The sequence below is a fragment of the Ochotona curzoniae genome, unplaced genomic scaffold (genome assembly GCF_017591425.1).
Source record: "Ochotona curzoniae isolate NIBS_2020 unplaced genomic scaffold, NIBS_Ocur_1.0 contig_430, whole genome shotgun sequence".
NCBI lineage: Eukaryota > Metazoa > Chordata > Mammalia > Lagomorpha > Ochotonidae > Ochotona > Ochotona curzoniae.
Genome location: NW_024466219.1, coordinates 19,408,696 through 19,435,354, shown reverse-complemented (window position 1 = coordinate 19,435,354; position 26,659 = coordinate 19,408,696). Strand labels below are relative to the sequence as shown.

The 26,659-nt window shown below is 49.2% G+C and overlaps 2 protein-coding genes across 3 annotated transcripts in view; one reads left to right on the top strand and one right to left on the bottom strand.

Annotated features, from left to right (window-relative positions):
- KCNH1 (potassium voltage-gated channel subfamily H member 1) overlaps window positions 1-8,406 on the top strand; it is a 312,341-nt gene extending 303,935 nt beyond the window's left edge. For both annotated transcript variants that reach the window (XM_040985617.1, XM_040985616.1), the window contains exon 11: window positions 7,375-8,406. In XM_040985617.1, coding sequence (XP_040841551.1) covers window positions 7,375-8,232 — 858 coding nt within the window. In that variant the 3' untranslated portion in view covers window positions 8,233-8,406. The remainder of the gene's footprint in view (window positions 1-7,374) is intronic.
- Window positions 8,407-11,526: 3,120 nt separating this feature from the next.
- Window positions 11,527-26,659, bottom strand: part of HHAT (hedgehog acyltransferase) — a 257,631-nt gene continuing 242,498 nt past the window's right edge. The window contains exons 12-13 of the mRNA XM_040985615.1: window positions 14,491-16,572; window positions 11,527-12,733 (exon numbers count right to left, since the gene is read on the bottom strand). Of these exons, the coding sequence (XP_040841549.1) occupies window positions 16,481-16,572 (92 nt within the window). The 3' untranslated portion in view covers window positions 11,527-12,733; window positions 14,491-16,480. The remainder of the gene's footprint in view (window positions 12,734-14,490; window positions 16,573-26,659) is intronic.

The window sequence follows — 26,659 nt, the reverse complement described above, 5'->3', positions numbered from 1 at the left end:
GGCCGAGTGTTGATAGGTAGTTGGGTTCCTCAGTGTACTGAGAACTGGCATATCTGCCAGAAGCAGGTTGTGTGTATCATCCATTCCCTCTGCTCCCCTGGGCCATCCCTGACAGTGTGTCACTAGCCAAAGCCTTTGGCTTGGCCTCCTTCCCACTCAAGCCCAGGCTCTGGTCCTCTTGGACTGATGGATGACTTCAACCATGCTGAAGGAGGAAAGGGTGAGAACAGAGTGAGGGGCTAAGAGCCATGGCTGTAGCTGTGCACAGCGTGGGGTTGCTCCAGGTTAGAGCTGGGGCTGGAGGGAGCAGCATCACTAGGCACTGTGCAACTAGGGGCTCTTCATACTGCCATGGTGTTGCAATTCCACAGTAAGGCTGGACACAGGCATTTTGTACTGCAGACAGCTTAATCTTGCAAAGATCACGTTATCTCCTCAGAGTTGGCAACAACAGCACACCACAGGTGGTATCTGTACCATCCTGCCACCCCCTCTGCTGGCTCTCAGCTCTGGCAAGGTGATTGCAGAAGCAGCAGGGTCCTGTGAGAACACCTGGCAGAGCACAGAGTGCAAAGTGCAGGCTCTGGACCAGCAGCTGCTAAGCAAATTTGTGTCCTGGTTTCTGAAGGCCACTGCAGCAAATGGCCACAAGCTTGGCAGCCTAACCCAACACAAATCTCTTCTTATGGTTCCTGGGGGACGGAAGTCTGAAATCACCTGTTGGTTCCTTGTAGCACTTCCTAGGGTAATCCCATTCGAGGCTTTTCTCAGCTTCCGGTTGCTGTCAGCCATCCTTGGCTCATAGCCAGAGCCCAGTCTACTTCTGTCACCCTATAATAGCCTTTGCCTCTGCATTTTTTGTGCTCCCCTTTCTTTAGAGGAGCAACCATTACAGGATTTAGGGCCCACCTTAATATATGGCCCTTTTACTTCTTTATTTCCTCCCATCTGCAAAGACCTTCATTCCAAGTAAGATCCTACCCAGACATTCGGGTAGATGTGTCTCTAGGGCACATACTTCATTCCACTACCCCAAGAGAATGCAAAGCCAGGACAAAGTAATGAATGTGGTTCCTTGTGGTTCCAATGCCAGTCACTTCTGCAGGTCAGTGCTTTCTCCTCTTTACAGAAGCCACGGGCCAAATCTCATTTGAGAAGGAAGGATCCTCATCTATATTGGTCTTCAATCTTCGGAAAATCAGAGGAGCAGGTGGAAGTCTTTCAGGCCCTAGATGAGTTGGTACAAAGAAGACCTTACACATCTGCCCTCTGTGCTCATCAGTCCATTGGGACCCTTGCCAGAATGAATGACAGACAAGTCATGCTTGATTAAAGGCAGCAGAAAGCACAGGTGCTGTGTGGTAGTGGGAGGGACCAGTCTGTGAGCAGCATGCTAGAAGCCAATGGACCACTGACAGCAGTGCAGCTCTGACCTGTAGGTTTTTTCTGAACAAAGCCCATTGGGACCTCTGTGTAGGGAGAGCCTACTCCTCCCACCAGGGCTGTGGCCAGTAGGGTCATCTATAACCATAACCTCAGGAGCCCCCAAAGAAGCAAGATTTTGTAGTTATCGAAATACCAAGCCATGTGTTGCATAGCCCCTTTTACCTGCCTTGATCAAAATCTGGATTTTTTCCTGGTGAATTAAAAGACCTAGCAGGCCATTTTTCCCTTAAATGTGTTGGGAATCCTGGCTCCTCAGCCCCTCATGTGCCCTCAATCAGCTCTTCTGTTTCACAGGGCTGTTGCTGAGTTAGAAAACACAATGCCAGGAGGAGTGACAGGGCAGGGACAGAAGTCATCAAAACAGACAGGAAAAACATTGCTTTTTCCTAAACCCGCAATATTTTCCATCACAGAATGGCTTAGAGCACAGGCCCAGAAGGGGGCTTAGGTTACTGGCAGTGGGGTGTGTCTTGTATGGCTTCATCCCTTGGATAATTCACTTACCCTTTCTAAGCTCAGTTTGTGCATCTGTTAAAATGAGTTTGAGAAGTCTGTGCACTTGCTGGAGTTGCTGTAAGGATGGCATTAGTGAGCCTGTGCTCAACCTTCAACATGGTACCTGGCCTAGGGGAGCTGTGCATTGGTGTCAACCCTAGGACTGCTACCTACCACAGGGACACAGTTCCAAACTAGATGGCCTTTTTTTTTTTTTTTTTGCAGGGGTGGGGTGGCGGGGAGAGGGGTGGACTGTGTGTCTTGACATGTACTGCTTCCTGCCTGGATCATCTTCTCTGCCAAATTCTTCACCTTTTCTATCTCCCTGATTCCAGTTGATGCTTCTTCCAGAATCAGCTCACTCTGAGGGGGTTAAGTGACCTTTTCCTCAAAGCCTTATTCTATCAGCCCCTCTGAAGTTTCTTTCCTTGTTTACAACTTGTCAGACAGCTCAGTTTGTTAGTCTTTGTTTTACGCTTTGCCATAAAACCAGGCAGGGTAATTGGTGGGTGCAGACGCAGGAGCCAAGGACAGCCACGGCACCAGGGCCTGCAGGGTCCCACATTCCAGATGCTTTCTCTGACTCCAGCATGGACTCCAGTGCCTTGAGGAGACACAGCTGTTTCTTTCCCATGTGGAGTGCTCTGCATACCACAGGTTCTCAGCCGTTTGGGCTTGGTGTTCCCCACTCTACATAGCTAGCTATATGTGTTGGGCCTAAGGAAGAAAGGGTTTCAAGACCCCATCAATCATCTGTCAGGGACCAGGGACTGAGACTGCTGGAGACCACTCCCTGCAGGTGAACAGGTGGGCTGGAATGGTATGTGCAAGCAGAGTGGTGCACAGGTGCTGGGGAGGTATGGGGCTACACTGCTGCTACATGGAAGACTGCAAATGCCACTGGCCTCACCATTCTCCAGGCCAGAGAGTTCCAGACCCTACTTAACACGCTAGATCAGCTGCCTACCTCTGAGGGACCTGTTTGCCCATGTCTCCTCTTCACTCTGCCATGGGGAATTCTCTCTCAGGAGGGGAGACCCTCACCAGACCTAACAACTGTGGATCTGATCAAGGAAGGCCTGACTTGCCCAGGGTCATGCAGTGGCTAGGGTGTAGCCCAGTGGGCCTCACACCAGAGTTGAGTGTATGTCTGAATCCAACAGAAAATACTGCAGTTGTTTCTGGGTTGGTCCATGCTTCAGTTCTTGCCTATTCAAACCTGTGAGGAGTCTATTTAGATGTATAGATTTCAATTCCACAGTCGGGCTCTTTGAAGTATCTGATCCCTCTTTGTGATGTTGCCATGTCTCTGTGCATTTCCCCTCCCAGACCCTCCTTTCCCTGTGTGTCTTGGAAACCCTCTTGTTAAGGGACTCCTGTCTCCCATGCCAGCCTCATCTTGGCTGGAACTTGAGGATTGGGCCCTCTTTCAATGCTACCCTGAAGAGGTAACTGATTGTTCTGACTCACCACATATCCCAGGGGAAACTAGCTTTTCAAGTACAGTTGAAAACAGTGGCCCAGAAAGCCCTGTAGCATAAGGATCTGTCAGATCTGTTGAGCTCAACCTCATTTATGTAGGTCTTCCAGGCTCAGGGCCTGAGGGACACCAGTCTGGTAAGCAAGGCAGAGCAGCCAGCCATGCACTGGCCCTCTATTTTGGATAAGTCATAAGCTGAACAGCATCATTATTTTGATAGACAAATCTTGAAATCCACACATACTTTCTCCATAATATGCATTTCGTACAAACTTTAGAAGATGGTGCTTGTATCTGTGGACTGGCAGGACTTTGGCTGAATCCAGAAAGGCTCTAGGCTCACCTTGCCCTGATGTGCTGACCAAGGTCAGGGTCAGAGAAGTGGTCTGTCTCAGGGCTTAGCCTTTCTAGTGGGTGAACTAGAGGGCTGCTTGAACAGTCTCTCCAGTCAAACCTGCTGTTCCCCTGATGGAATGGTGCCTGCCCAGGAATCCCTGACGTGATGGCAAGAGCAGCAGTCCATATCCTGAAGTCTTACCGCTGACCAGCTGTGTGAGCGTGAGCAGGTTATACTACCTGCTAAGCTTTAGTCTTCTCAACCATCCAATTGTGATGGAGACCCCTATTTCTTTCATGAGAAATTTGGATTCTGTGCTTTCTGGGAGGGCCCTTCAAGATGTTCTTTTCAGGGGGGACTAGAAAATCCTTCCCCCAAATGAAAACCTATAATGAATCTATGTAACACAGAAAAGTCATAGCAAGCAAGCCCGAGGCTGTCTAGATGGGAGGCGGGGGCTGTACCATCGAGCAATGGATAGACAGCCCTGCCCTGAGTGGCATCAGGGCTGCCACAGGCTCTCCAGTCTTCACTCTGCATGCAGGCTCTTCTCTTGATACCAGATTGTGTCAACTTAGATCTTCCTATGGAAAGCAAAGAAAAAGTGAGCAGTTCCCCTCGCTGGCGGAGGAGGCGGGGGGGGGGGGGGAGGAAGAGGCTCATCTCTGACCTTCTTTAAATATCAGTTCTCTGGGCTTGTATAAGAACCTAAAAAATGAAATCAGTCAGAGATGATCAATAGGAGGGCAGTGTGTGAGGAAGATGAATGAAAATGGGAGTCCTTTAAGATTTTATTTACTCATTTCCCTTCTTCTGGAGCCAGTGTGCCGTACATAAGTAGTCCACCCGTGAGCTCTTTCTCTGATTTAATCAGAAGTCGATGTCTGGGGCAGGGTATGTCAATTCTTTTGCCTACGTCGGGCCACAGAAATAGGGCCTTGGGCCATTATATACTGACCCATTATTGATTTCTTGTCCATTTGTTGAGTTCAGTGGGCACCCAGCAGGTGGCAGCAATGAAAAAATCACAGGGTGGGCCTTTAGGGAGCCTGATGCCACATCAGGTGGTAAAGGCCTTGGAAGTCTTTGTGGCTTCTCCAGGAAGTGGGAGTCTGTTTGTTAAAGCAGATGCTTCCTGAAGGTCACAAAGGAAGAGGCCAGCCATGCCCGTGTTTTGGCATAGTGTCCTGAGTTAGGGTCTGAGGTCCTGACCATAGTTCGTAGACTGTGGGGAACTGCAGCAGAGATGGCTGGTGGCATCAAACTCATCGTCATGAGTCCCATAGCCACCCTACACACTCAGATCTGGAGCATTTGTCAAAATGCCTGGATCTGGCTGTTTTGAGAGAGACTCCATGACTAACTGCTCAAAACAGAGCAGGTGGAGTAAGGCAACAAAGCTGTCAGAGCTCAGGACTGTGCACAGGCTCCGAATGCTTCATCCCCTGGTGGCCGCTGAGCATTTCCTGGTTCCCAAAGGAGGGTGTAGGCATTTCTGCAGGGACAGAAAGCTGGTTCCTGCATCCCTGCCTGCTGAGATGGCCGTGGAACACAGGATATGACATCCTGGGCAAAGCCAAGAGGCTTCAGGAGGGGTGGCACCCCAGTCAGACTCTTGTCTCCTCTCAGCGAGTACCTGGACAGACCCCACTAGCCAAGCAGCCAGAGCAGCTGAATGTATGTCACTCACAACCCAGGGGACACAGGGCTGGCAAGCCCGTGAAGCCACGCCTTCAAGGAGTACTGGTTACCCTCGTTAGTGTGTGCGTGTGGAGTCTTGGTAACGCTGCCTGCACTCTGTTGGGTCACTGCTCAGGATGCCTTTTGTGTGACTTTCATTCTGAAAGGTTCCCTTTCACCTTAGAGCATCCCATTCCAAATCTCAAGGGCTGCCCCAGCCCTCTGATGTCCAGATGTCATAAAAAGATGGCATCTGTTCTGAGCCAAACCGTTTCATCCATAACGTGGAACTGCAACCGCTGTGCTTTCACCTCTGTACGCAGAGCTAGCCTGGTGTGGATTCACCAGCTGCTCATTATGCTGGTCATTCATACATTCTTCCCACAGATACTCGGGCAGGGTCCCCCGCTACCAGGCTGGGAGTAAACAGAACAAACTAGACAACATAAAAACACTTGTTTCCTTTGAAAGAGCAAGTGTAACAGGTGGAATATGGCAAATATTGTTCTAGTTTCAGGTCCTGGAGAAGGGTTAAGATATGCATGGACATAACTGGGACCCTGTTCAGAAATAGTTGCTCACAGAAACAGAAACTCCACCTGGTTCAAGTTAAAGGGGGTCCATGAGGGGGCAGGGACCATACCAGTCAGCTGTAGTCTGACCTGGGGGAGGTGGGAGAGCGTAAGAGAAGGAAGGAATTTATCTTCTCATCCATTTTCTCTCTTTCCATCCTTCTTCCTCTTAAAGAATGGCTGTGGACAAATGGTTGCCTCTTTAGTTAAAATGTTGTACTCTTTAGTTCAAACCAGCAAGGCAAATGTGAGCACAGCAAAGAATGCCAGCGGTAGGAGACAGGAGGAGAACTTACAGCACAGTGGAATCATGGAAGACTTTCTGGAGGAGGTGCTGCTTGAGCCAGGGGTCAGTGTGAGGAGGATTTGGATACAGAGCAGGACCATTCTTAGACCAGAGAATAAATAGCATGCACAGAGGTATGAAGGAGAAGACGGCCAGTGAGCCCCCTCAGAGCACTGGGCAGTGGGAAGAAGGGATGCCGACCGCTCTGCTCTCATCAGTGCGCTGTTCCTCGGATGCCTTCAGCTGGTTTCTCTGGCTCCCTTCAGGGAGGGCAAGATTGTCCTGAATCCGTAGCGCTTAGATCTGGGAGAGGACAAGGAGAGGCACTTACAAAATCACGGCTGCCATGGGGCAAGGAGGAGGCTGTTCAGTGGTGTCAGGAAGCCACATCCTGGGATTCAGAGAACTTGGCTTGAAGATGTAGCCACCTGTCCAGCTGTGAGTGACCCAAGTGGAAGGCACTGCATTCCACCTTGCCATTTCACTAACCCTGAGCAAGCCAGTGTTGGTTGCATTTCTCTGGGCTCAGCCGCAGAAAATGATCCCTTCACCAAGGTTGTGCTGAGTGGTCCCAGCAGGAAGTTGAGATTCTTGTCTGAGGTTACATGGCTAGATGGCAGAGCTGGGGCCAGCACTTACATCCGTTTGCTCTAGCTTGGGGGTCAGGGCCAGGAGCCCCTGCAAGGCGTAGGTCTAGAATTGATTCCATCCAATCTAGGAGCCGAGCCTGCAGGCCACCAACCTGGAGGTGAAGCACAAGCTGAGGTCACTGAGGCCAGAGTTCTCCAGGACTTGCCCGCTGAACAGTCCATTGGAGAAGGTGGGCGGGGTGGGAAATGCTTTCTGAAAAGCTCTCCATGTGCTGCAGAATTGCAGTAAGGACAGTGTTAGAGTGTGTGGCAGAGGCCAGGACCATCTGCAGTAGGTGGCCTCTGAAACGCCCCGTTCGTCAACCTAGGGAAAGAAAATGAGCATCAGTCAGAAGCTAAGGGTTCATGAGCAAGGTGGGGATACAGGGCTGAGGTTGACTGTCAGAGCCCTGCCCAGTTAACCCCGCGTGTACGTCTGTTCCCTCCAGATTGTCTTCCGGAAGATCAGTGACGTAAAGCGGGAGGAGGAAGAGCGCATGAAGCGCAAGAACGAGGCCCCGCTAATCCTGCCCCCCGACCACCCTGTCCGGCGCCTCTTCCAACGATTCCGGCAGCAGAAAGAGGCCCGCCTGGCGGCCGAGCGAGGCGGCCGGGACCTGGATGACTTGGACGTGGAAAAGGGCAGTGTCCTCACGGAGCACGCCTCGGCCAACCACAGCCTGGTGAAAGCCAGCGTGGTCACGGTCCGAGAGAGTCCCGCCACTCCCGTGGCCTTCCAGGCGGCCTCCACCACGGCCGTGTCGGACCATGCCAAGCTGCACGCTCCTGGGTCTGAGTGCCTGGGCCCCAAGGCAGGCGCAGGTGACTGTGCCAAGCGCAAAGGCTGGGCTCGCTTCAAAGATGCCTGTGGGAAGGGGGAGGACTGGAACAAAGTATCCAAGGCTGAATCGATGGAGACACTCCCGGAGAGGACGAAGGCGGCAGGCGAGGCCACGCTGAAGAAGACGGACTCGTGCGACAGCGGCATCACCAAGAGCGACCTGCGTCTGGACAACGTGGGCGAGGCCCGGAGTCCCCAGGACCGGAGCCCCGTCATGGCGGAGGTCAAGCATTCCTTCTACCCCATCCCCGAGCAGACGCTGCAGGCCACAGTCCTGGAGGTCAAACACGAGCTGAAGGAGGACATCAAGGCCTTGAACACCAAAATGACCACCATCGAGAAGCAGCTGGCCGAGATCCTCAGGATATTAACATCCAGGAGGGCCTCGCAGTCCCCGCAGGAGCTGCTGGAGCTATCCAGGCCCCAGTCCCCAGGGTCTGAGAGGGACGTTTTTGGAGCCAGCTGAGAAGTCTACTTAAGCAGCAAAGTCAAGGACAGAACCCCACACCCTTGCCCAGACACCACTCACCACCCATGCCCACACGTGTGGCCAACAGTCTTCAAAGCAGGCGGCTCTTGACCAGAAATCCAAGTGGGGCTAGTGGCTTAGGCACGCTCATTCTCTCCGGAAAAAAGAGGGGGGTGAGGGGCAGCGTGTTCCCTCCCTCCCAAGCCAGCAGGTGCATCTGAGGTGTCTTCGCACAATTCCAGAAGGGGCAAGCTGTCTGAAGGCACACTGCCTTCATTTGTAATTTTTTACTACCAAGGTAAGATCCTGACTACCAGAGCAGAGTAGCAGGTGCCTGTGAGGGCAGTGTGCAGAGCTGAGCTCCATGGGGCCCCAAGGTCACCCTAGCACTGCCCGGCCTTGTACAGCTGTATCTGACGTTGCTGTCTGTTAGCCTGTCCCAGGAAACGAGGCGCCCAGCCTGTTCCCAGGGGACAGCAGCTGGGCGGCTGCAGGGGCTCCAGGTGGGCCGCTCTCTAGCCTTGCCAGGCAGGTTGCTTTGCTGCTTGTCCCTCTCAACCTCTTCCCATGTGTCCCCGTGGCATTCCTCAGGGTAGGGAGCACCGCCAGGAAGGGCCTGAGCCCCAAGATGCTTTGGTAAAGCATACACACACACACACACACACACCATTGGGAAAATAATTGGAGCAAGTGCTATTTATCTTGTTCTTCTCAGTGGGATGGCCCTGTGGAAGTTTGTATTTTCTTCAGCATGTGTCCTTCAAGGACACATGGGAGCCATGCTTGGCCTTACTTGAAAAGCAGCCTCTCAAGTGCCCAGTTCAGGGAGGAACCAGAGAACGAGCCTAGGGCCAAGGGTCATCTTTTCCTTGGGAGCTGGAAAAGGAGGGTGAAGCAGCAGGTTTTTGAGCCCTCTAAGGGTCTAGAGAGGTAGCAGAAAAGTCTGAGCTCAGAGCTTGTGGGCCAAGAGACCTGCCACCTTGCATGGACACTTACATGGTTTTTCTAGGTGACATCTGAACAAACAAGTCTCTTCCAGCAAAACGAGTCTGATCCAGGTATGTGGCCAACGAGCAAGGCTGGAAGGGCAGCTGTGAGAGCTTGGACTCCTGCAGGCTGACCTCCGACCCTTCAGTAAGCCCAGCTCTGGCCCCTGGGCCTGGCATGCTGAGATTGAATCCCAGTGTCCTTGGGAAGCCCACCCAGTCAGGACCCCGCCCTACCAAAGATGCTCAGCATGTCTGCCAGCCACAGCACAGACCGGAGCTTGGCCTGCAGTGGGCTGCATGGGGTTCACCAGGTCAGCACAGGTGGCCCAGGAAGCCAAGTGCTGCCGATGCTCTGCATGTGCACACACATTGTCTCTTGTGTGAGCCTTGCAAAGGTGGCCTTCCTGGGTGCCAAGAGAGAAGGCTGGATAAAGCTAGGGGGCTACAGCTTCTACAACCTGAGAAGCTTCTCTGTGGCAGAGGGTAGCAGGTATCAGGGCTCCCATCTGCCAGCTTCCCCTAAACATTCCAACTGATCCTTCTTTAAGCATGCCCTTGAACCAGCTTCTAAAGTGTAGGACTGACTTTTAAGGCAGGGATCCTACAGCCCAGGATCCAGCTTTAGACACACCTGCTGCTGGCGCCACTGCCTCCCAGCTCCCTGATGACAGGCCCGGTCTATCCAGCTTGCCCCTGGCCAATGTGGAGAGGCCCTGCTTCTTCCCCAGGTGGGGAAGGGACCCAGCCGTCAATTATTCCCCGTCTAGGCCCCAGGGGCCTAGAAGGCCAGGATTCTTTGGGGGAGAACTAAAGTTTCAGAAGTGCACCCCCAAGTTAATACAGAGGCCAGTGACTAGAAGCCCAGGGCCTGCTGTGGGAATCTGCCTATCATGGTGGCAGGGCCCACACTGGCAGTGTCAAGAGTGTGATCCCAATACAGTTGTATTCTTCTCCAAAGAAGAATGGCAGGGATTTTTTCTTTTTGGTTGTAAAGCAATTTTGTTCTTTAGATGAGCCAAATCTTTTCTCTTTGCCTTTGTATGGCTTGCACTGGGCCATAGGCTGCTTTGTGCTAACTACCTACCATTGTCCCAACACACCCTGGCTCCCTAGGCAACAATCACACACTTCAGAAACCACAGAAATGAGCCTTCCAGGATAAGGTGTTACCTGGTCGCTGAACAGAGTAAGGAAACCCAGTCACAGGTATTACACTGAACCCTTGAACTTCCAAACGAGGTTGAGATCCACACCTTTGTCTGGAGGTGTTTTTCTCTTTTGGTAAGCCAGACAGCTTAAGGGATAGTAAATGCCTTTCTTTGAATGTCATGCGTAGGGAAGCTCTGTTCCCCAGCCAGTCAGGGCAGGCTGCTTTGAAATGATGAGGTCCTGACCTTGGCCATTTGTTGAACATGCTGTCTGCTGCTCGTGGGGAGTGGGAGTCACATTCCTAGATGCTCAATAAGCACTGACCACCCCCCCCCCCAAGCATCAGGCACTGCCATCTCCTCTACTCCTGCCCTGGGCATGATGCAGTGCCCAAAAGGAAGGAGAGAGGGGCAGCCATTTGGGTGAGAAGCTGTGGTCTGGTGCCTACTTAATGCACCTAATTGCATTAATACATTGCTACATGATGCCACTAGGTATTTAAAAGCTATTCTCATCTCAGCAGAGTTCCAGCAAACTTTTGGAAAGACATTTCTCTGCTTGATGTCTGATTCCTGGGATCTGTTTTCTCCTCCACCTCTTTGAGCCTGTATGCGGCTGCAGGCCAAGGCCCTTTCCTTTACTGAAGTGGGGAGAGCTGAGCAAGGCACACAACAGTACTTCACCCTCCTCCATCCAGCCTCTCCATGATCTCTGCAAGTGGGAATGCACAGTCATAGGCCATTGGACATACTTTCTGTCCATGCATGCAGGGAACCTAAATGAACTTTTGAGGGATTCTAGGTCAGGGTTGAGCCTCGTCTCCCCCTCGCTGCAGTGACCGCATCCCACTTTCACACTCTGGGAAACTTTGGAACCCTGGGCGGAGGTATAAGCCACTGATGTGCCCTTGATGAATAGATTGTACTGTTTTGCAATAAAGATGTTTAGCCTTAAGACCCGTGAATGGAACTACAGCTGTGACGGAGCTGCCACTGCCCCTTCCTTCCTCCCGCCTTACCTACTGTTGCTGAACAAGGAAGCCGGCTGTCACTGGAACGTTGTGATTGCTGCAGACACTCCCTTCACCAGCTCCTGTGTCTTCCACCTGGAAGAGACTCCACTGTCCTTTCGACATCCACTGCAATCATCAGAGGAAGCACTGGTTTCTCACTAAAGGTGTTCATGGTTTGAAGGGATCAATGTGAATTTACCTACACCTTAAATTAGTTTCAAGTGAAACTTCATTCTCATAAGAGCAGATCAGACTTAACGCTGGAATCCATAGAACTGGACCCAAATACTCTGCAGGTGCCAGACGTGGGGGCAGGGGGTGCCGGCCCACTGCCCACCATCACACTTAGGAGCCATTGCCTCTCTTACCTGTGACTTCAGAGTCCTCCAGTGGACCTCTTCGTTGTTCAATGAGACGTTCACAGGTCTTGCATCAGGATAGGAATGGTTTCTTTTCTGTTGAACAAGGATGCACCCCTCCCTACTGAATGTATTCTCTTCCTATTCAGACCCTGATTCTGCATCCATTGGAGACTGTCCACTCCACTTTTCACAGACATTGCAAGGACAGTCCTTATGAGTGGTTCGTCATTCTGGGGCTTCTCCCTATGGTAACACTCTTTCCATTAAGTCCTGCCAAGTCCTTTATTGGGTTTTTCTTTTGCATCTGTAATTTTGTTCAAACAAGCATGAATAAACAGAGTGCAAATGAGCTGATACTATTGCTGTGGTGAGCAGAGAATGGGGCCAGGAACTCCACTGTATGTCTGTTGCGGGAAAAGTTAAGAGGAATGTGTGGGACCCTCCATTGCTATTATTCCCTTCTCTACATTTTTAAACAAGCACAAATCATATTTGTAAAAAGGAAAAAAAAAGTTTAATTTTATTTATTATGGTAATAAACTATTTTATACATGATTTTGCTTTTGTCTTTCCTTATGTAATTCTAAGTCATTGAATTGGGTGTTTGACCTAAAATGTCAGAATCGGGAAATAACATCCTCAGGAGCTTGGGAAGCACTGGTTGGGACTGCACTTATGATTGTAGTTTTCAGAGAACTGAACATTTCAGAGATATCAAGGTGATGCAATAGTGTATGGTGAGACAATCGAAGGGAGTGCTCTTATGGCACAGCAGTATCTGCTATTGAAGGGTAGGGAGATCCCTTCAAACCCTGTGCCTTAGTCCTCTTTCTGTTGATGTCACAGAATACCTGAGATGGAGTATTTTACAAGGGAGAGAGCTTTACTTTGGCTTACAGTTCTTGGCAAGTCCGTGACCAGGTAGCTGCATCTGGTTAAGACTGTGTTGCTTCATGCCAAGGGTGAAGACAGGAAGTCAAACAAACCTGTGCAGAGAAAATACAACATCAGGGGCAGCCATAGAGTTGAGGGGGTGGGAATGAATCCTGCTTCTCCAGAAGGAGAACCTGCCCATTACTGCAGCTAACCCAGTCCCACCAGCAAAAGACATCCCTCCCTGATCCACATGACCTCTTAGAGGCTCCCCTTCTCCAGGTCACAAAATGGCAGGTTTGCAGCAGGGGAAGACCAGGCTCAAATAGGCAGCACTAGGAAATTGTGTAACATGCCGGTTTAACATCTGAAGTCTCGATCCCCCCTTACAAGTGAACTTATTTGGAACAATTTAGATGAAAATTTCTATTAAATACATAATACTTCACTATCTTTTAAAAAACATGGTATAAAGGAACAGCATAATCTTTCCTGAATGCCTTGGTGTTAATAATATTAATTTTAATCTGTACTTTATTGGTAGTTTCAGCAGCTATTAGGTATGGGATTACCACTCTTAATTAGTCTTATACTCTGACATGGTTTCAGTTCTCTAATTATTTGAATAGATATTGTTTCTTGTTCATGGCAAAACTACATAATACTGCCAGCCTGAATTCCTTCTACTGATTTATTTGAAAGGCACAGGCAGGCAGACACAGACTCACTCAGAGAGAGGGTACCACATGCCTGCAGTGAGGCTGTGGCTGGAGCCAGGACTCAGCTCAGGAACCTGCTTGAGCTAGCACCTGCTGCCCCCTAATACACACATCACCATGAAGCCTGAATCAGAGGTGAAGCCGGAACTCAAGCCCAGGCATTCGAATATGGAATTTGGGCTTTTTAGCTGGCATTTAAACTCTATGCCAAATGTCCACTCATAACCTGAATTCTCAATTTCCTGTGGGCCATATTTCAAAAACAGCACTTCTAAAGACATTGCAACTTTAATTCAGGAAACCCTGAGCAAGAGGCCAGCCCCAGACCTCTGCTTGATGCTAAGGGCCATCGCATGAGCATACAAATTTTTTAAGGACCATTTTCCCCAATCCCTGTTATTTAATGACAATGCAGAAAAGAATAAAAATTATTTGAGTGATTTAGAAATTACTGATGTTCATTTTTAAAAGTCACCATTATAAAGCATTATTAAATATCATTCTTTATCTCTCTTCAACAATGAACCAAATTTCACATGAATGCAACCTCTGTCATTAGTCACAAGGACTGGTAATTCAGAACTAAGTGTTACTACACTTTCAAGGCCAAGGGAGTTGAACATTTTTAGTACATGTGGTGCCGGAGAGCACACGGGATTCAACTTTTTAAAACAGCTTTTTATGGATGTGCTTTAAGAGAAAACGGTTTCTCTGAAGAAAGTTCTTAAAGCTTTGTCAAGATGAGCAGGTATCTTACTCTGGTCACGGTGAAGTGAGGCCTGACATCTGGCTGCCCCCTGGGACCCATGCAAGAGGCAAGCTTACCTTATTAGGCTTAACTCCTTCTATGCAGTCAGAAGCTCCATTATTTTAAATGAGCTAAATGAGCAGCCTCAATGCCTCTAAACTCCCTCCCCTCTAAACTGCTCTGTTCCCATTACAACAATATGTTTGTGTGTGAAAGGTGGGGGAGGGGGGCAGGGGGACAGGGAGGGAGGGAGGGAGGGAGGGAGGGAAAGAGAAATGATCTAACTTCACTCTAGGCTTATAGACATTATTAGAATAGAGCTGTTCTGCTGTTAACTTCCAACAAATCTAAGACATCACCTCCCACCCCGGCTGCCACAGTTGCCTTGTGCGGGATAACTGACCTCCAGTTGTCTTGCTTCTCCCCTTGGGCATCACTGCAGCGATGATGGTGCTTGGAGTTCTCAGGCTTGTTCACAAAACTAGGTCAAGGTCCAAGGATCCTGGGGCTACAAGTGACCTTGGGCCCTGGTTGAGTCTCAGTGCCATGCCTGGAGCTGCCCGGGGCTGCTGACACATCTGAAGTTTCTCAGTTGGTACAGTTGGTGTGCCCAGGAAGTTCAAGAGTCTTCCAGTTAAAGCAACTGCAAGAGTTTGTTCACTTACATGAAGTAAGCAGTATTGCCATTCTCATCTTGGTGCTAGGGAGCAGGTGAGAAGTTAGAACCGTGATCCTGGGTAATCCTATGGTGGTTAGCCAGGCCTCACACACAGAGCTAAACAGCAAACTCTGACCAACTCCTCAGAACCATGCTAAATCATAGAGTACTGTAAAAGAAAGGGAGGATTATTCCTGGCAAATACATCCACGGACTCTTTCAATATACTATAGTGAATAAGTTTTAAATAAATAGCATCTTGGGAAAGCTCAAAATATTTATATACATACATACATTAGATATTCCCCTCCAATCATTTTTCCTAGGAACCCCTCCCAAGGAAACTTCATCCAAACTCTCTCCCTCTGCCCATAAATCCTGACCCATGGCAGTTCATCAAGTTTTGCTGTATTCATCTGAGCTGCCACTCCTCACCAGCTATTCATTCCTTCCAGCACTCTGGAATCACCTATCACACACCTCCCTCTTAACTTTGCCAGCTAGTGTGGTCCATGTCTACCTGTCCCTCACTGGCCTCTGTTTTTGCTTCAGCTGACACACAGTGTGTATATCTCAGGCAACCAACCTCTGGCCCCCTCCCAACTCTCTCCCCTAAGCAGAGCCATCAGGAAGAAAACAGTTAACAAGATGATCGGTCTTGCACTTTAGAAGGTAAATCACACTGAGTTGATACCTGTGGCAGAGACAAATGTACTGTCTCATGTCATAGATACGAGATGCAAATACAGCCCAAGTAACTGTCACACTCAATGACAGCTTAATTCATGTGCCTGAGATAATATAAACCTGTCATTGGATACACTATGGATTTGAATTTTTAAAGATTTATCATCCCTCCTCTCTTTCAAAAATCAAACAAAATACCCAAAGCCAAATTTTGAGTTAGTGACCACTGGAGACCATTGGTAACCTGTTAGTGTTGTCCATTTTCATAAGTATGATTGGATTTTAAACATTTCTTCAAAAAAATACTCCAGACGATTATTAAAAATGTGAATTATCTATGAAACATAAGATTTATTTTATTTGAATACAAACAAAGCAGTATAAAACCACCGAGGAGACCATGACTGGACTTGCATGGCAGACAAGCCCACAGCAAACTTCTTGCTCATCACCTTTTATGACTGTAGATCCGTTCCTGCATGCAGGAACGCTACTGGTAAACAGTTGTCTAAATGATTATTACTGTATGTATTCTTCACTGATGGTCTCAGGAATAAGCAGCCAGAGTTCAAATATTAGGATTCCTACAAAGTCCACAGGACCCCACTGCTGTCTTCTTGGACCAGGCCATGAGAAATAGCTCTGTCACCTCCCTACTGAAGGAGCTAGCTGTGTGAAGCAGCTAGGATTGGTTCTTGACATCACACCAAAATAGTCTAGAAATACTGCCTAGTGGAGTCCAAATGTCCTTACATTTAATTTTGGATGAAAGCACCAGTAGCCTTATGTTCTAGACTAAAATAGCATTATGTGCAACCACGTACAGTGCCCTATTGCCCTGGGCTCCATGTTACTCAACAAGAAAATGATGGTGCTGGTACCATATCTCTACAACCCCAATATGAGCAGACTGGTTGCACATTTCCTATGAATTCTCAGGCTTCTGTCTTGGAGTGAGGCAAGTTCAACAGAAGAGGAGCAGACCAAGCACTGGTCTCTTGGAGCACAGCCTAGAGCAGATCAGGCTCAAATGCCATTGCTAGCAGCATTAGTCCACAGTGTATGTCTGGGCCCAGGCAATGCCCACGTGGGCATAGCAGTACAGGAATCCCAGGACAGAGAGGGTCACCCACGGCCAGCCTGTAGAGAGAGCAGAGATGCAAGAACAGTTAGCAAGGCCTGGGACAGGACCTGGCACACTGGAGATAATGTTCTGCAAGATCTGCTCTACCCAACAGGCAGAGTCCTACATTCCTACTTGGAGCAGCACGAAACACAGGATGCATAATCCCAAATGCAAACATACTTAGAAACTGGGAAAACTGTTTCAGAATGTGCATTTGAAGGCTAATGCAGATAATGACCAAAAAAAGAAAAAAATGCATGAGAACCTCAGAAAGTCAGAAAATACTGATTGACCTAGCACACTGGAAGTACACAGACCCCAGACCAAATAACTGACCTCCAAGCACAACACTCCTAGTGGTTCCTTCTAGAAATATGTGCCTTAGATCACCTGTGCTTTTCATTCTCAACAGTCCTTTCATGCTATTTATCACTCACTCATCTTCCTGCTGTCAACGTGCTTCACTCATTCAAAGATTTACACTGAGCACTTGGGAGAGCCACAGAGTCAGAAACCAACATTGAAACCCAGTCCTGTGGCAAAGAGACTCCCACTCACCCCAGCACAAGTATAGGATTTGTGTTAGCGAATGGAGGGTACAGAATCCATTTATACTGCACAATGTGAGATGAGCAAGGATTTGTCAGATGGGAAGGGGCAGAATCAAGCTACTGGAGAAACCACCTGTCACATGATCAGCACAGGCCATTCAAACAGCAGGAGTCACGTGATGTGGCTGCAACCCCCAAGGGGCATAGCACTCTGGAAGGCTCTCTTCTTGCTATGTCAACCATTAGCTGCTACTGTTATTAACAACACTGTAGGTTGCTACAGCAGCGGGATTAAGGGTGTGCGGGCTCCCAGGTGAGATGAGGTACAAGTCCAAATCCCGGCTCTAGCTCCTACCAGCACTGTAGGCAGCCTTGAGCAGGTTAACAAATCCAGGGATAGAACAATTCCCTCACTAATCCGTCCAAGATCTGAGTGAAAGGATGTGAAGGCTTACACAGTGCCTGGCATACGGCGGGCACCAGTGAAAGGTGCAGAAATCCCTGGCATACGGTGGGCACCAGTGAAAGGTGCAGAAATGGTGGTAAGGAGACAGAGAAGCCTCTCTCCAGCAAGGTTGGAGGGATAATGGGAAAGTCCAACCCAGGTCTTCTTCCTAACTCCTGTTTTCAACTTTCCCATACACACTGGCTCACTACAGACTCTCCCAGACCCGGCAGGTGAGAGTAAAGGGGAACTCTGGCATTTTGGTCCCAGGACCAGCCATGTGTCCCCACCTGCCTGTCCTATAACCACACTCACAGATCAGCAGACATAATGGCTTCAAACAGCAGACTTATTCTCTCAGAGTTCTATAGGCATGAGTTCTAAGCTGAGGTGTTGGCAGGGCCACGCTCCCTCTGAAGATATGGGACAAACCCTTCCCCATCTTCTGGGGCTCCTGACTGACCTGAGGTGCCATCGCCACAGTCACTGTCCCCATCTTCATGCTGCCACCTTCTCCACATTGTTCTGTCCTTTCCTCTCCTCACTTTAGGTGGATTCCAGGATCCCAGATATGGAGCTCACACTCAATCTAGGATGACTTCTTTCTAAGCTCAGTAAACAATAATATCTGCAAGGATTATGTTTCTAAATGAAGTCACATTCTGAGTTTCTGGAAACATAAGCCCAGGACAGACAGTTCTCTTCTTCAAGCTCCAAGATGGAGCCAGCCACCCCAAGGCCTTCTGACCGCCTTGCATTGCGGCTCAGAGGGCAGGATGAGGGGAGGGGCTACAGGCATAGGAAGTACCTCCTGGACGTCAGCTGTGTTTGGGGTGTGACGCCAGGATGTGTTTGGGAAACACAGAAAGGTCAGATGCAGAGGTGGGCAAATGGAACAACTTCCTGTCACAAAATGGGGCCTGATGTGGCTGTGCTTGGCATCTGTGAGTGTCCTGGGGATCCCCTGTTAGCCCCTAGCCAGGAAAGCAGTTGCTGAGTACATGATACTGAAGAGTGGATGTTCCCAATACCTCCCGAAAGTGAGGCAGTCATGTGTCTTGTGGGCCACAGCCAGACCCCTAAAAGTATCCCTATACTTACTGGAAATGCTCTCCAGAATTGGATCTGGACAACAGTTAGGAGACTGATGATTCTGACTGCACTATGACACTCTAGCAAGCCCTGGCTTCCTCATCTATAGAACAGAATCACAGAAAAAAAAAAAAAGCATGTGAATCACAGACTTGTTTTGCTCTCAAAAGTGTTTTAGAAATGCAAGGGATTCAGGCTGGCAATGTGACTTAGTAGGAAAGCCACCGCCTACAGTGCCAGCATCCCATACAGGTACCAGTTCAAGTCCCAGCTGCTCCACTTCTGATCCAGCTCCTGGCTAATGCACCTGGGAAAGCAGCAGATGATGGGCCAACTGCTTGAGCCCCTGTATCCTTCTGGGAGACTCAGAAGAAGCTCTTCACTCCTGGCTTCTGCCCGGCCTGTCTCTGGTTGTTGCAGCCATTTGAGGATGAACCAGTGGACAGATCTCTTTGTCTCTCCCTCTCTGACTTTAGAATCAACCAATCTTAAACAATGAAATGGAATGAAAGGGATTAACTCAATGGCACCTGAGAATTCTACTGCATACACACAGCTTACAGTGCATAAGTGTTCCCACAGCCAGCAATCCTGATGTGTCCTGGATGGTTGCCAAGGACTCCTTGTCCCTTCCTGACCTCAGACGATGACAAGAAAGACACACACCCCCAAGTCACCTCTCCACATTTCCCACCCAACACTTTGTAAACACTTGCCCCATGCCTGGGCCTGTCCTAACCTTGGCCTCACCCTCTTGGGGTTTTTGGCTGTGGCCATGGAGCACTGATGGGGCCCAAGAGAGTGGTTGGGCTCGGGGCAGCACCTCCTCCTTCTCAGGGTTCAGTTGAGGATAGGACTGTAAAACTGAAAGCAAACACAATGGTCTGTCCTTCTGGCAATGGTCCCAGGGCTGCTGCCATGATGAGCTGTCAGGCAAGCTTGTCAGATATTAACAAAAAAGATGCTGTCAAAAAGTGTGTGTCCTGCCAAGGAGCACCGGCCTCCCACCGCAGCCCTCTCCCCGCCGGTCTTTCCCTGCTTGTCTTCCACACCCTCTCTCACGCAGTTCCACCATCCCCACTACTTTCGTGCCTTCCTTCTCTCTGCCTTTCTCTCCCTCTCCTCCTAGTCTCTCCCCCCTGCCTTACTCTCCCTTTCACACCCTTCCTGTCCTGCTCCCTCTCTGCATCCCTCTCCCCATTTCCCTTTCACTTTCTCCTCTCTCCTCCTCATCATCTCCCCTCCCTCCCTCTCTCCATTCCCCTCTTTCCTCTCCCCCCTCTCCCTCTCCTTTCTGCTTTCTCCCCTCCTTCCCCTCTCTTCCCTTCTCCCTTTCTCCTTTTCTCGCCCCTTTCCTTTCCCCTCTCTCCTTCTTTCTCCTCCTCTGTCCTTTCCCTCCCTCTCCTCCCCCTTCCCCTTCTCTCACCAATCTCTCCTTCTCTGCATCCCCCTCTACCCCCTTTCCCATATCTTCCTCCTGCTCTCTGATTGCTCCCTTCTTTCTCCCTCTCTCATTCCCTCTCATCTTCTCCCCCTCTCTTCTCTCTCTCATCTCCTCTCTCCTTCCCCTGCCCCCTCACTTCAGCTTACAGCCTGATAGGAATTAGGATCTTGACAAAAGAAATGGTCCTTCTGAAGGAGGTGATTTAGGACTGGAGACCCCCAACCCCCCCTCAACTCTGCACATTCAAAGCTGGGTCTCTAAAATCAGCAACATGCCCAACTGCCTGCCAGGTTTCTGATACCAGAACCTAACAAGATCCTAATGGAGATCAGTTTTAACAGATCATGGCAGGAAAAAAAAAAAAAACGATGAATTGGTTGCTGACAAGTCAGACAATCTTCCTAAGAGATTAGGTTATATAGTAACTGAATGGGTTATTTGACAGAGCTAAACACATAGAAGTAGGATGCATGACAGACTCAAAGGGACCAGTGTAGGGGTAAAATAGGTAGAGTTAAAAGATGTAGGTAGTTGCACTGTGATATTGCTAATAGGATGTTGGTGAGTTGCATTATAACTAAGCTAATGAGAAACAGGTAGTCATAGAGGGAAATGGTTAGAGCTAATAGGAAGCAAGCAGTGTAATGGTACAGAGTGTCACAGATGAGCAATTCTCTGTGCAATTGCATCACCTGAGAGGACTAAACAGGAAGAGGTTCAGGCTACTCAGACAGAAGGCTGGAATTACGCAGCTCCAGGAGAAGCCAGAGGATGCAATTTCTGGAGAGCAAGAGACAATCACACCAAGAAGCAGGTCTGAGGAAAGGCTTGAGGCAAAAGTTAATATGGTGAAATGATGGAGCCACATTTTGTAGAAACAGTGTAGGGTTCCTCTGAAACTTACACATAGAATCACCACACACATATCCAGAATAATTGAAAGCAGGAACTAGAAGAGATATTTGCACAGATGGTTCAAAACAGAACTATTCCCCATAGTCAAGGGAAGAAAACACCCCAGAGTCCATCAACAAATGAGAGAATAAACAGAAAATGAGATACATGCAATGTGACTGCCTTTAAAAATGAAATCCCTGGCATATGCTATAGAACTGACTGACCCTAAAGGCAACATGTCAAATGACCAAAGCCAAAGAATATTATGATTCCACTTATACAGGACACCAAGAAGAGTCCAATGCAGAGGGCCAGGAAGCAAAATGGTGACTGTCAGGGCCTTCAGGATGCAGACCTGGGAAGTTCAGGTGTGACAGGTCATAAAGTGGCACTTGGGGAGGGTGAAAAATGTCCCACAGCTGCACAGCGCTGATGGTTGCACAACAATGAGAATGCACTCATTGCTACTAAGCATAGTGCTATCTCAAAGTGGCTAAAATGAGAAATTCTAGGAAAGTTGTCCACCAACAAAAATTATGCTGAAGAAGACCTTGTCAAACTAATACACCCTGTAAGATTCAGTTTACACAGAATGCAGACTATCGCCCTGGCACAATGGTCCTAGTGGCTGGATCATCTCGCCCATGCCGGAATCCCATGTGAGTGCCAGTTTGTGCCTTGGCTGCTCCACTTCCCATTCAGCTCACTGCCTGTAGCCTGAGAGTACAGTGGAGAAGGTCCAGGGCCTTGGGGCCCTATACTTGTGTTGCTCCTGGCTCTTGGTTTCAGATTGACTCAGCTCTGGCCATTGTGGCCACTTAGGGAGTGTGCCAGCAGACCGAGGATCTTTCTGTATTTCCTTCACTATATGGATTTGCCTTTCCAACAAAAACAAATGAATAAATAAATAAAATGTAGACTACTTTCTAGTCACAAAAGCCTCATAAGCAGTTGCTGGGGTGCTGGGATAGGAGAGAGAGGCTGGTAAGAGGCCCAAGGGATGTTCGAGGAAGTTGATGCTTTGTGTCTTATCTGTAGGAAAGGTTTCCAGGCTGCACAGTAAATTCATCCAACTGTATACCTGGAGTTGATGCATTTGAATTGTGCATGAATTATTCCTCCATGAAGATGGCCCCACAATATTTTGCAGGCAATACTGAGCTATGAACAAACCACAGACTTGCAGCCCTGGCCTGCATGTCCTAGGCTACATATGCTCCAAAGTGTTCAAATATGCAAGAGACTTCAATTCAGTTTTCCAATACTAATATGTCTGCACTCCATCTCCTTACCTATAGTGGGACTTGCCAGGTGCAGAACTAACTGGGTGCTCCCATTGTTACACCACCCTTTCTTCCACCTGGGCCTCTGGGAGCTCTGTCTGAACCAGGCAGAAGCATTCAGCAGAGTGGCACCTGCTGCAGCTGAGTCACACACATCTCATGCTGGGGAAGAAACCAATCCCTCCCACAGGGAAAGGAGTTCCTTGAGGTGCCGAGTTCTGTCAACTGTCAAGCACCCCATCAAAGGATCACTTTGTTCTCAGGCTGGGCAACACTTCGGAAGCTGTGATCACCATTTTGGCTCTAATAACACTTTTCCCCTAGTAACCACTTTTTAGAAGAAAACGGCTGATGACCAGTGTATGAACACACTTTGCAGGGAAGTCTTCTTCCCACCCAGCATCACAGCACCTTGTCCACCTGCGGACACTTTAGAAAGACTATGCCATCTACTCAACAAATCAGTCACAATCCTGGTTAACTCTCACCTGTCTCAGAGGTAGGCACTACTAGTCTGGTTTTAAGAGGGGACAAAGTGAGGTCCAAACAGGCAAAAATCACATCAAAGATCAGGGAGCCAGCAGATTCTCAGAGTGAGGTTTAACACCCATCCCAGTATTTCTGCTTAAAACCTGAGCTTGCAAGCTTTCCTCCATAGTTCAACTGGGAGAGTTCATCCTAACCAAGCTGCAGACCAGGAGCCTTTCTGATCAGAAAGGGATCTGGTCACTTTGTCAAAGGCTACAAGCAAGAACAAAGCTGTAAAGTGTATTGACAGTTGGGTCTACTTCCAAACCCTTTGGGGCAGGTGTTGGGGTTCTGAAGTGCAGGCCCAGGACGCCTTAGGATTCTCAATAACATCTTACTTGAAGAGTCTACCAACTTGGAACTCTAACTCCAGAGTTTCAAGCCATCATGTGTGTGTGTGTGTGTGTGTGTGTGTGTGTGTGTGTGTGTGTTTTAAACAAATCAAAACACAAAACCACTCAGCTGTCTCTTTCATTCTTGTACAGCTCACAGGGCCCTAGCCCAGCTGCTGCCCCAGCCAGACTGGGCTGGGCCTGAGAATGTGCATTGCCGACCTGTTCCTGGATGATGCATGACATCACAGCTGGTCTGAGAACACCACTCTGGGGCCTGATATTCCAGGGCAGCCCTGTCGGCAGGTGGGGGAGACGCTGTACACTGGTGGGGCTGTTCACAAACAGAAAATCAAATTCAAAGATGCTCAATTTAGAGCAAAAAAGATGCTGAACTCCTGGAATAATTTTGCTATAATCCACATCTTCCATGAAAATTCTAAAGATTCCCAGTAGGCATGGATTTTTACTTTTTTTCCCACCAAGACAAGCTTATTTTTGAATGTCATTTTCTACAAACTTCTTGAAGCACTCCTTCAAGGTTGGGCTTCTTCATGGAGCAGAGGAGAGAGACATTTCGGCAAAATTGCATGTTACCATGGACACCTGCGGGGCACATGCCTCATTCTCACAACCACCCTATCACGTGGGCATCATTAGTCCCATTACACAGGTACAGAACAGAGGCTCAGAGGTGGAAAGTAATTCACCCAAAGCCTAAAAGCCATGCTTGGGTGAGATAATTCCAAAGGATTTGGGGTCACCTAGGCCAGAGAGCTGTAACTTGCTTCTGGTCAGGTACTCAAACCACAGCCACCTGTTTCCTGGTCAGGCCTTTTTCCCTTTAAGTCACTGGCTTTCAGAGCTCCACTCACTGGCTACTCCAGGTGCCCAAGGTCAGAAGGAGGGCAGGAAGCAGGTTATTGCTGACTCTAGCCCTGGCTAAAAAACATGCCACCCCATCTCCATCTCTCTAAAGGGGAAGCATTCATGAGCAGAACCGATGCCCTTGGTCTCAACCCATTCTTAACTGAAACTGGGCAGCAAGGAGTCTGCCTCAGCTACTGTGTGATCCTTTAATAAAGCCATCACAGCCATCATGATTTGGCCCTGTCTGTGGGCTACAGGGGGCTCTGCAGAGGAGCAGGAGGGGCTGGGACACCCTCAGAGAGCTTCTGGCCACCCCTGGTCATATTGGCTGGTGAGGTGCTGGGTGCACATTCACACCAGCACCACCAGCTGTCTTTAATCAATCACATTGTTCACAGTCAATTTCACATGCTGATGAAGCCAACCTCTGCTGCATTTTTCATCCTTCTGCAACTCCTGGTGCAGGCCCTGCAGGCAGGTGCTCACCGCAGCACTCACTACCGCAAATCCAAATCATTTCACGTGGAATGGGAGGAAGCAGGAGGCAGCAGCCAGAGCTGCTTTTTTCTTATTCTGACAGCACAAGCAGAAAGCAATGCTGAGAAAAACATATGTATATATTTTCTCCTTGTGGGGTCATGTGGAAGGGGATCCTGTATCCCAGAAAGTTGTCTCCTATCCTTGGGGTCCAGGGGCTGCAGGGTGCAGACAGTGGGCATGGTCTTCCCCAGCTGTTGCTCTCCCAAAATCTGTGCTTTTAAACGAGCCTAATAAAGAGCATGACTCATTGTTAATTCAAGACCATGCAACAACACACAGCAGAGGCTGCCTGGCAAGCAAGCCGATGAAAATCTTGGAACACAGAAACAGTGTGCTTTGAGTCCGGCTCCTCAACAGAGGGGCCCACCTCTACCCACCACACTGTGTCCAACAAGCTCCTACTGCTTAGCACTTGGCCAAGCAGCCTGGTCTGAATCTTCATTTGAGGCCTCAGGACCATGTGTCCCTGAAGGTTGAGCCCACCAGAACCACCAAGCTCTTTACCTATAACTTAGATTCAACTTCAACAGCTCTGCGAAGCACCTCACACTGAAGGGAAGCTCGGAAAGAACACAGATGCCCATCATAGTGTTCATCCTGCCACTGACAGGTTGAAACTGAGCAAGACATCAACAGCTGAACCGGGCAGTGTTTGGGCTCCAACACAACTCTCCACATGGCAGGGGTGAGGGGTTAAGGGAACCCTCTTCCAGGAGGAGCGGCAGATGGAACTGGTGCTGGTTACACCTGCAACCAAAGAGACTGCGGAGAAGAACCACCACCACAAACACATAAACATGATGGTGTCTGAGTATCCTCGAGGGCAGGGCTGGAGAACTGGGGAGACACCAGGGAAGTGGGGGGTACTCCTGGGATAGTCAGGTGAGCTAACAGGGAGCTAGGGTTAGAACCCTGTTGGAATAAGAACAGGGAGAGTTTTTAAAAGTGTTTGAGAGGCTTGTTCCTGCCCAGAGGTTGTCTTTAAAAGCAAAAACCACCAGCTCCCACTCCTGAGCTTTGGCTGAGTCATGAGAATAGACAGCACGCAGCGGTCCCACCCTTCTGAGTTTGTAGGTTATCACAAAAATGGAAGTTACCAGTCCCACTCTTCTGGTGCCTTTCTGTTTTAAGTAAAGCAGGCAGGATTACCCTTTGATGAGTTTTGTCAACACTTTCTAACTGATAGCTGCTGTTGCATTTCCTTTTTTCCCCTAAAGTTCTGCTTAAAAGATGCCATCATCACCACTTTTTTTCTGGATTTTTTCCTCTTGGGGCCCCCTCCTGGCCTCTGCAGCAGGTTTTGGACTTCAACAAATCTTGCTTTGCTCACTGCTTTGTCAGCATGGAGCCCGGGCCACCTTTCTCATATCCTTTCACTGGTAACATGTCTGCAGTTGGAACCTTCTGACACTGGCTCAGGATCCTGTGCCAGGGCACCTGGGCAGGAGCAGGACGTCTTCTGGGAATGAAAGGTCCCAGGTCTGCATGTCACAAATCCGCTGCTTTCCCCGGACAAAAGGACACAGTCAGCAAGACTGCAGACATCCTGTCGACCTTGGAATACCCGTTCACAGGACACCACCACCACAGCCACTCCTAACCCCTGGACAGGAAGCCACGCCCTGGCCATCCAGTTGGCCCCCATTTCCCAGGACCTGAAGCCCACTGATGGAAAAGCCCAAAGTCTAGGCACCACCTACACTTGTGGGCATATCTAGGATGAGGCTGAAAAGGTGAGGCTCCAGGGATGTACCCACCATGAGCCCCTACGCTTGGCACTCACCCTATGACCAACATTTCCAAATGAAAAGGGCAGAACGGGAGAGAGTGAAAGCAAGACTGAAACTGCATGAATATGTGATACGTTGATGTCAGCCAGCGCAGCTGACATGTTCCTGTCTAGAAGCAGCTGTTAAGACAAAGGACTCAGAATTATCTGACTTGGATTTGGGAGTAGAGCACAGAACAACAAGGCCAGGCTTCTGGTGGCAGCAGCACAGGAGGCTCTTCCCAGAGTCTCAGGAGCGACAGCCAGACACAAACCCAGGGAGCCCTCAAACAGGAAGGGGAACAAAGCACATGTGTCCTCATCTAAAGGTCCACTTGCTCACCAACATGC